The 10,443-nt window shown below is 39.8% G+C and overlaps 1 protein-coding gene across 1 annotated transcript in view; it reads left to right on the forward strand.

The window, feature by feature from the left end:
• The first annotated feature begins 6,777 nt into the window (after positions 1 to 6,777).
• Positions 6,778 to 10,443, forward strand: part of LOC131886462 (uncharacterized) — a 6,182-nt gene continuing 2,516 nt past the window's right edge. Inside the window, exons 1-5 of the mRNA XM_059234818.1 lie at positions 6,778 to 7,323; positions 7,396 to 7,650; positions 8,252 to 8,545; positions 8,613 to 8,873; positions 8,949 to 9,152. Of these exons, the coding sequence (XP_059090801.1) occupies positions 7,086 to 7,323; positions 7,396 to 7,650; positions 8,252 to 8,545; positions 8,613 to 8,873; positions 8,949 to 9,152 (1,252 nt within the window). The 5' untranslated portion in view covers positions 6,778 to 7,085. The remainder of the gene's footprint in view (positions 7,324 to 7,395; positions 7,651 to 8,251; positions 8,546 to 8,612; positions 8,874 to 8,948; positions 9,153 to 10,443) is intronic.

Consider the following 10,443-nt stretch of genomic DNA (forward strand, 5'->3'; position numbering starts at 1 on the left):
AAGAAGTTGTCTGTAGAGTTCGAGAGAGGTTTGGCAGAAACCAATTGGTATTCAGACATATTGTTCAATCAATTCTTGAACAAGTGAAACCGTCAGTCTTGGATTCGAAGGCTTTGAGGAAAGTGAGAGATATCTTTTGCAATCAATGGCACCAATCCGCAGCCAAATAGTGACACCGATGGCTGATATGCCTCTGATCCCCATCTTGGAGTTCAAGCTCCCCAATGATGTTCGAGAGAAGTGGGAACTCAAGATCGCCCAAGGTATTAAAAGAGATGAATTTGCAACTGAAAAATACTTCTTGTCCCTTGTAACGGTCACACTGCCGAAGCTGTACAGGATTCGGCCACCCTGAAAAATGGCCCTTGCCGAGGAAAGATTCTTGATAAAAAAGAAAACTAAAGAGGGCTGAATAAAGATATATTTTTCGTTCTACAACACGTAACACTGGTGAGGTGACCCCGAGTTTCAGCAATCCCTCCAAAAAACCCTCAGCCGGATACTTCTGAGCATGAGATCAACGAAGGGCGGTGGCGCCACGTCCGTTCTCGAACCCAAACTCCAAAGCCTCCCCTGTTCGTCTCCCTCCCTTTTCCAACGGCAAACCGCGTCGACACCCGAGTCCGTTTGAAGAGTATATCGAATGAGAATAACTCATTTTCGTTCGATAAGTGATCATCAAACTAAAGAAGCTACGATCTCTTGTGAAATTTTTCGTACGGGCAATTTGGAGTTATTAATATTCTGACCATTGTCAAGTTTTCAGCACACACAACGTCTGAGGGGCTTGAAATTTATGTACTAGTCTGAACGATTTTTCCCTCTTCCCAAAGTACGATGCAAAAATGATTCTAGTTGTAATTGATTCTTTATCTACCCCCAAAGTGTCAAATCGCGGTCACATTTTTGAACAAAATTGTTGACTTGAACATCCAATATTTTGCCCTAGAATGGCGATTTCCGTTCAGTTTGAATTTCCCACCTCCTTCGCCTCCTCTCTTTGACGGGGTTGATTGTTTGACTTTGTTTGTCCCCACTTTCAACCAAAGGCAGCCTTTGTTTAAGTTTAGCTTACATTTTGTGACTTAACGTCCGCCGCCAGTCCTAATAAATCAATGCAAATAAGACAAGATTTAAAACCGCATACACATTTTGTTGTTAAAAAGCAAGCACATTTTTCAGCCGTGCGCTTTTTTTTTAAGGATATATTCTGCAAAATAAACCTCTTTATTGCGAGACTCAAGTCGAATTGGATATACGTGCTATATGATTTAAAGTACAATATTTTTCACTCTGGTGATAGGGATCTATTCTGGGAGCAAGAGTCGTCATTCGAGGCAAATATCCACTAGACCTCTCGTGGGATCGAACCCAATAACCCGAGTTTTGCTCGGTCGCCCGTTATGCAATTGCTCTAGATCCATTTCCCTTAAGCTTTAAGACATTAAAATATGAAAAAATGGAAATTTTTGTTAAGATTGCTTAAGAGCTGCAAGTTTCCCCAGTTGCTAAGGGAGAAACGAGAAGTTGGACTCTCTGGAGCGTGAAAAAAAAGGAACGATTAACGAGTATTTTTTTTTTCCTTGGGTCGCTTTCAGAAGGCTGCGTATTCAGATGAGGTCCGGGTTACTAATGAGGAGGCCGACACGAGGAGGACCAAGCGAGTCCAGTACCAAGTGGCTCTCAGCTGACCTAATGATCAATGAGCAGGGTTGTTACAATTACAATTACATAATTTTAAAATGTAGGGCGATTACAGTTCCTTATTCGAAAAAAGGAACGAATCCTTGTAATTCAGTTACTTGTGACTTCGTTACTACTGCCCTGAAATTGTTGTGGTCTTCCATGAAGGACATTCATTATCGGATGAAATTCCAGTTATAGTTCCTCCCGGCAAATACATGAGGCGGTCAATTAAGGTGGCCATACTTTAAAGAAAGAATATGATATGAGTTCAAACGAATTCTATTAGGTCGCAAATAAAATACCCAAGTCATCATCCATTCAATCGGAAATCCATACCCCTTGTGTGGATCCGAGCATACATCTACCTCCCCTCATTTCACTCGCCCCTTTTTCCGTTTTATTTTTTCACTTGAAAAAAAAACTGAAATACTAAATATATTATGCAAAATAAAAAATTGAAAATTGAATCGGCAAGCCTAGACTTTGTTATCCACCTCCACTCAACAAATTTCGTATTTCAAAGAAAGAATATAAATATGAGCTCAAACGAACTCTCCAGAGGTCGCAACTAGAATACACAAGTCATCATTTCGCAAACTGAAGGGCCAGCAAGATCACATTTTTTTGGAAAAAATAGAAATGTTGTTCCGACCTTTTCTTCTTTGTCGTCCGATTGAGCTAAAACATGAAGTGCAGTACTTCAATGACGTGAGGCCAGACTCATTTAATGAATAAATCAATGCGTTTACCGCCTTCCAAAACGTGAATTCTCGATCCTAGCATCCCGTTCTTAATGGAATGTTTCATGATTTGGTAACGGATTGTTGGATAGTAGAACCAACTTTCCCCCTAGTTGTGAGAGTTTTCCTGACTACATTTATTAATGATTGAAAAAACCTATATTGTCGGTGTCTTAAGGTTAATTGATGAATCATTATAACATTTAGTCCATATTGAGCATACCCCTTTCTGTTAGGAGTTGAGTAATCAAAAAACACCGGATGTTTTGGCCTTTTTTTAGCCATTTTCCCACTTTTCCGACTTTTATCTTACTAGTTTTCACATTTTAAAAGATTTTTAGTCATCTTGTCATTTGGTTTCTTATTTGCTTCGTTCTTAACTTGTTATTCCAGCATGGTCAGATGAAGAACTAAATCCTCAGCCAAAAGTTCTCACCATTTGTTTGTCTTTGTGTTTTCCCTGGCTTTATTAACCTCTGCAAGGAATGTAATGCCTGATATATTTACAATGAAATATTATGGTTCGTCTCATTGTTACCGCTTAAATTATATGTTTCGGGAAAGTCAGCTCCCTAAGCAAAGCACTAGGCTCCAAAAGAAAATCAATTGTATACCTTAAAATCCATATCAATTGAAAAGGTGTCGTAATGTCAAACATTGAGACAAAAAAGTTGATCTGCCAAATAAAACAAAGAAACTCAATGAATTACTTAGTAAATGCAATTGTGTGCCTAGATTTTGTTACAGTTAAAGAAGCTAAAAGGGGCTAAAAGCGCCCTTTTCTCATGGTAACAATTCTTTTTGCGTTATTACAACATGCTTCACCCCTTTTTCTCATTTTCTCAATTTCTTTACATTTTTCTTCATTAAAAAAGAATTTTCGGCAACTTTTTTTCCGAGTTCAATTCATGACAATCAATTTCCGAATTAATCTTTAAGGCCACGATATTGAATGTCTCCAGTAAAGTGTACTAGTGCCTTGTCAGGAGACCATGTCCAACTCTTGCGCAATATGCTGCAAGACACTGTGTGGGTAATTTGGACAATGGCTTTACTGAAGTATAAATGAACATAAACATGGCTCTATTCAATTGATGCGTGATCTAGAACGGCAAAAAGATAAAAACCCGCCCTAACTTGAAGCGCATGAACTTTTGAGCAAGCAGGTCAGTTAAATAAAGAAACGAAAAGGTATGGTTTGTTAAAGGACCGACATTTCTTTAAGTTGTCACCATCCAAGTTCACATATTTGCCATCAATTAAGTCTGCCGTAGATGAGAGAGCAAGCAATGTAATGAAATTGAAAAAAAGATAGAGTTTTGAAATGTAGAGAAAAAAAAACTTGGTCTCGTTTATGTAAAATAGCTCTTTAGATGTGTTACAATTTCAAAAGGGCTTCTTTAACTTTTGTTTTCAAAATTTGTCTTGATTCTCGTTAAAAAAAATCCTACATTTTAGATATTCGTGGCATGGATACTTATTTTATACACAACAACATGGGTGGAAATCGTTTGATGCTTCTATGTGAATCATGAACAATAAATATTTTCATTGAGAAATTGTAAATTTCCTTTAAACTTTTCTTTAAATCCACGGAACTGGTGACCTAATTGGGTTGAGTTTTGAAGGTCGAAATAGTATGAGCTAAAGATGCTTATTAAAGAAAAATCAGCAAAGGTCAGCTAAATCTCCTTCTCTCTGATTAGATGATTTTTCCGCCACGGTAAGTAATAATGCCCTCTATTTTTTGGTATATTCTCGCAATCCATGGGAGGAATCCGTGGGAGAATGTTGAGTAAGTGAAAAAGGAAAAAGGGTAAGTTGAATGAATAAGGTGACCAATTGTTATTTTGCCGATAGCAACAAACATTACGGGGCATTTGTGGGAAACCGAGGGTTTTGGGTGGGTAAATATAAATCAAACGTTGTTACTTATTACGTTGGAAGAACAGGTGTTTATTGAAAATGGAGCAAGGGAGAGTAAGTGAGTAGAGAGTTGGGTAAGTAAATGCTGGAAGAAAAGTGGGAAGAGTACAAGTGACAAGAGGAACATCCATACATACTCAATGCGCTAAGGGGACGTTTAGGCAAGCTTTGGCAGGTTCGTTTGTTTGCTGGTACCACTGTCAGTGATGCAAGTTTGGGGCTTTTAAACACGTTTTCGAGAAGCTGACCCTTCTTTCACATTGCTATATGAGGAAAGGCCAAATTGTAAAAACTAGTTTGCAACGCCAATTTTGCATCACTGGCTTTGGCGGGCACGTTTGTTTGCTGGTTACAGAACTTGCTTAAACTTCCGAATGAGAGACTACAGAAAACAAACCGATTTGAGGAGTCAAGGGATTTGAGGTGGAGATTTTTGACCCATTGGTAATTGACCCTAATTGGAAACAAGCTTGAGTCCAGCAGAGGACTCCAGTCTTTCACTGTACTCAAGTCGAACAAAAAGACCCATACTGGGAAAACTCGCCCCAGCACTAGTCCTACTTCAATCCTCAAACCAGATTCAATCTCGGTTTTCCATCCCAGTGTAAATCCGCCCTAAATCCGGCGTTGGTTCTATTCTCCCATAGAAAGTGATGAAACTGGGGGGAAAAAATCAATGAAAATCTGTGATTCTTTAGGGGTTTGAATTGATACACAAGCTATAACAGTTTAAGCAAATGTACTAAGATTTTTTGATTCGCAAACATATCTCTAACAAAAGATTTCATATTACAGTAGATTCGATCTAAGTCCTTTGCAAGGCTACTGGAATCTTGGCCATTCCTTCTATAAACTAATTTTGTATCTTTAGCTTAAGAAGAGAGACTGGCAGTAATACTAAGCTTTTGAGGCGGGGCTACAAATATTATAAAAAGGAGGGGGGCTTAAAGTGGAGCCCTGGGGAACACCTGACTTGACATCATGTATGTCACTACCTAAACAATTTGCTTCCTATCACGAATGAAGCTTCTCATCCAATTGAGGTCCTTGCCTTGGAGTCCCTCAATGACCTGCTCTAAATGTTCAATCAGTTGGGTAACCGTGCTAAAATGTGCTCGCAACCCGTGCTGGCTAGGAGAAAGGACTGCATTAACTTCAAGAAATTCAACAAGTTTGTACTTCATGATCTTCTTCTCATAACACCTTTGCATTATTCGAAGTCAGAGAAATCGGCCTATAGCTCCTGGGGAGCGACTTATCTCCCCCTTTAAAAATTGGAACAACGTGAGCTAATTTAAGTGAAGATGGAAACTTGCCCTGATCCAAGATGCAACGCATCAAGTAGTAGAAAACAGGAGCGAGAACAAGTGAGCATCTCATCAGAAACTGAGGTGTCACGCCATCAGGACCAAGAGAACTTGAAAACCTCAAGTCCCTGATGGCCACTAAAGCATCTTGATCTGTAACTAAGAGATCATCAAATTGCTCAAAGTGACAAACCTAGTCAATCTCAACAGACTCATCTTCAGAGCAATGAGCTGTTGCTTCTGAACTCAGTGGGGTTGAAAACACACTGGAGAACTAATACTAAAGAAGTAATACTAAGCTTTTCAAGCGGGGCAACGAACCTTTCATGGTACTGTGGATTGCATTCCCTGTAGCGGTTAGAAAAGCCCGTGAAAAAACAAACCAAAAAAGAAAGAAAATACTAAAATGTCAAAAATTTTGATTCGTACAGGAACTTGACATTTCGTCAGCACGTGGGCCCACCCCTCCTTGTCACGGTAGGCCTAATGCCGTTCGTTGAAGGCATCATATATCCAACACAGAATCAGGGTCAGGCGTGTCACAGAATTGAGTTGGAGTAACGGTATTTTTCACTTTTGGGGTTTAAATCCGGGCCCTAGTTGTAGAGTTGATGAACTGGATATTTGTAAAATCCTCATTCATTTATCAGTCATACAGCCAATATCCGTTACCAAAGTTGCTTAAGAAAGACAATGAGGATAAATCGAAACTGCCCAGTCCTCGCGCAACCATGGGGACCGTAGGAGGTCTGGTTTTACCCTTGCTGATTCTTTTGCCCTTCTCTTCTCATGCCGTAGAAGTTTTTTATTCTCACTATAAAAAGATCTTGGTAACTTCAGATCAATGGCCGACCTATTTTTTTGATTCGATCCCTCTACAACCGAGTCAAACAGGTTGCGGCATAATTTGCAGCACTTATTGTCAACTAAATTCCTTGGGATGCGGCGTTTACTTGTTGCGCAACAACACGTGTTATTTAGGATCTGTTACCAACACTTTAGGTTCCGTTTTCAGTATTGGTCAAACTGAAAATGAGGCTGTTCATATCAACCCAAGTAAGGTCTCATCAGAAGGAACTTACATGAATAATATAACCTCATTGGTATTACTTTTTTAGAAAGAGTAGGTGACCTCTCCGTTAAATTCAATTACCTTGGAGGCGTCAAGAGCTATCTGGAATGGTTTTCGACGACCGATTCTTACATTGATTTGCCACCTGGAAGCGTTGTGAATGATTGCCTATACCACTGTCTCTATGAAGAGCTGAATTGTGATGTTGCCGTTTTTGAGAATGGTCGATGCCATTTCGGAGAATGGAATGCCACAGCGAAAATTTCGGTGGCAAACCTTAAGAACACGACGGGTCCATGGAAAGTGTACTTTAATGCCAAATATGCGGATCATTACACCAAAAAGTACGCATGGATGCGTGCCCTCAACACGACTTTAGGGAAAGTATCAAATCATACCTTCATGAAGCTGACAACGAACTTGGAAATTGTATGCTTGATGGGTTGCAATTTTCACGCTCAGCATTCCCTGCCATGCACGTTCTACGTGTTTATCAACGCAACCAATGAATGCTATCTGGGTGATATTGGCACCTCAAGATCGGTCCAAATTGATAATAAGAATAACTCGGTGTTGGTCACCTCATTGAAAGGTAATTTGAAATTGGATAGTTATAAGAAGAAGCAAAATTAAATCATTCTATTTTACTTTCTCTGTCCATTAGATCAAGAAACTGAGGTGGGAAATCGTTTCTCACTAACGTTACCGGTCAAAGGCTATCACATCAATAGGTTCTTGTACAAGCGTATAAGTAGACGTGTTTGTGGATTGAATTGTTATCTGGATCCCAATGGCCGGTGTTCGTTTTATTTCATTTCTTCGAGGGTTTGTTATCTTGGAGATGTGCTCAATGCAGAAGCTACCATTCCTCCACCCAAAATTTCACCGTCGGCCAACATTATCATATTCATTAATGCTGGTAAATATTGAACCAATTAACTATTTGTCAGCATGAAATGACTCTACATAGACTGACTTCATAAAGCACCGATCATTGGTTTGGAAAAGAGGACGAGCATTTCTAAAGAACGATTTGTCAAAAGATTCGTTTGGAGCACGGATTTTGATCAAAAATACTTGAATGTCAGTCCGAAAAATGCATGGATGATGCGATGGCTGGTTTTGTTATCGATGGAGTTTCAAACTTAGTTCACTCTAACTTTGTAATTACAACAATAGCCTTGTAATTTTTCTGAAATCCAAGCAAACGATTGATTATTTGGCCGCTGGCATTTGAATTCTGTCCATTAATATGGGTCTGCAACGGCTCATCAAACTTAACTTGGTATGGACGACGGTCCCTAGAACTAACTCTGCAATGATTGAAGCAACAGTTCTCAAACTGTTATGACGCGCGAACCCAGTTCCCTTTGATTTTTTGAGGAAGGAAATTTCCAAGATGTCTTTGGGAATTTCCCTGGAAACTTGATGGGGCTCTTTGAACACCGTGATTAACGTACTGATGTACAGTACAAACATGTACATCGAACACGAATCAACCTTTTCTGATCCATTCATAGATTATACCCGGACAACCAACGTTTCTGCCCGGTCCTACACCCAGGTGGTCATGCCCTATAAGACCGCCCACCACCGTCTCATCCATCATTGGGGCGGATTCCCAACCTTGGAGGATTGCGCAACTGCCTGCCACGCGGGTTTCAAGCGGTCAAGCCGAGACGCACTGGATATGAAATGCCAATTCTTCTTCTACAATGCCACGAGTTTGAATTGTTATGTGGGAAACTTGGAATTTAAAAGTGAAGGCCCACCATCAGACAATGATGGAATTATCACCCTTTTCATCCAAACTGGTATTTCCTTTTCAAAGAGGGATGCATCCATAACATGTTCTTTTAAACGAGCTTTCGTCTTATTTAGCTGTCTTGAAGGAAGTAAGCAACGGAGAGGATTTCTCACATGTGCCATACAATCAATCATGGAATTCGTATATTTACCGAGAGGCAGTCGCTTCGGGGGCGTCCAGTCTTCAATGTGGAGCCCTTTGTATTTTTGATACTGGCCCTTGTAACATTGCCATCACGAATCGTGCAAATGGTGCGTGTTATTTAGGAGATTGGTATATAAATAGTACAGAGTTCGACCAAATCACTTTTGATGGCTTAGTGAGCCATAGGAAACGTAAGTTGAGCGAATCAAACCAATCCTGTTTGGTTGTTATTAGAATTAGTTCGCTAACCCCCTGTTTTGTTTTAGCTCAATTAGGAGTGATTTTAGGGGGACTGGACCAATCGCATAAACAAGTTGACACAATTGACGTGATTAATGAATTCAGAACATCGTGTGAAAACCCGGCCATTCCAACCCTACCAGTCCCTTTGTATGGCCATGCCGGTTTTTACTCGGAATCTGACAATGAGATTGTAGTTTGTGGCGGGCACCAAAATACAAGCAACCCAAGTGAGTCAGGTCTAATTCACAACTAAATGTAGTTTTAACATGTTTCTCATATCGGCTCACTTTTGGCTGCACATGCACTTTAAAAAGTTTTTTGCCAATCTTGAACGGGTTTCCTTATTTGTCGAAAAACTCTAAAAACGAATTCAATAACAGATATAGATGACATCAACAATGGCTTCACTAAGCAGGCAAGTAAAAACTAAGAAATATTTTATTCAAAAAGGGAAGTAGAACCTATTGAAGGTGGGTACAGCTTTTCAAATTTGTGGTCGGATATATCAAATGTTTAAGACCAGCGATAGCATCGTGATGCTAACTCTGAACATGTCGATTGTTCAGCCGCATCTTGGTTAACATCTCGGTTAACATAGGAACATTGAGGATATGAGAGAGCTCTCGTATTGGGAGAGACTAAAAAAGTTGGGACTGTACAGTGTTCAGAGAAGGTACGAAAGGTATCTGATACTGTACGTCTTCAAAACCATCCATGAGCTTTGTCCCAACCCAGGATTTAGGGTCAATTCTAGTGACCGTCGAGGCTTAATGTGTATTTTGAGAGCACCTTCAAGCCCTCGAGAATCCAAGCTAGTTCGAACAATGAAGCCCACTTCTCTGATCTTCTTTTAGTTTAGTTTGCAGCTGAATGCACCGATCATGAGCATCATTGAGGAAGAGTAAAGGGGAATTTAATCATATCAACGTCTAAAAAATATCAATGCATTGGTTTGTGAAAACTAAAATTCCAAAGGGACACCCAAAACGAATAACTTCGTTTGGAAAGCTTAAGAACCAAATTGTCAAAAGTCACCGTCAGTGAAAGAAGTCTCTTTCAAACCTTCCTATTCAAATATAGGGTGTTGCGAGCACTGTACCACCTACAGTGGTATACGGGCTACGACACTGCGTATCGGAAATTTATGCGGACGATGTGATGGCTAACTTCGCTGGCCGGGTGAGGTTCACCCCTCCGATCCTGGCAACCAAAAATATATAAAAAATTGACAAACATGTTCATATCGGAAACAAACAAGAGGGAGATATAACTTATCAGCATTTTTTGCTTTAAATTGGTAATTCTTTCATCCACCTCTCTTAAAGAAATGAAGATGGTCCAAAACACATTTCCAAGGAATTGGACAATCAGAAGAGAACTCTTGCTCATTAATCTCGGTTGGAGTAAAACTTTTGCAACTGAGCTATGGGGAGGTCGAATGACCCTGCACTATGTGGTCTGACAAGCCCCATATTTTTTCTGCTGGTAATGTAAAAAGAAATGATTTTGAAGGTGTAA

Source organism: Tigriopus californicus, chromosome 9, assembly GCF_007210705.1.
Source record: "Tigriopus californicus strain San Diego chromosome 9, Tcal_SD_v2.1, whole genome shotgun sequence".
NCBI lineage: Eukaryota > Metazoa > Arthropoda > Copepoda > Harpacticoida > Harpacticidae > Tigriopus > Tigriopus californicus.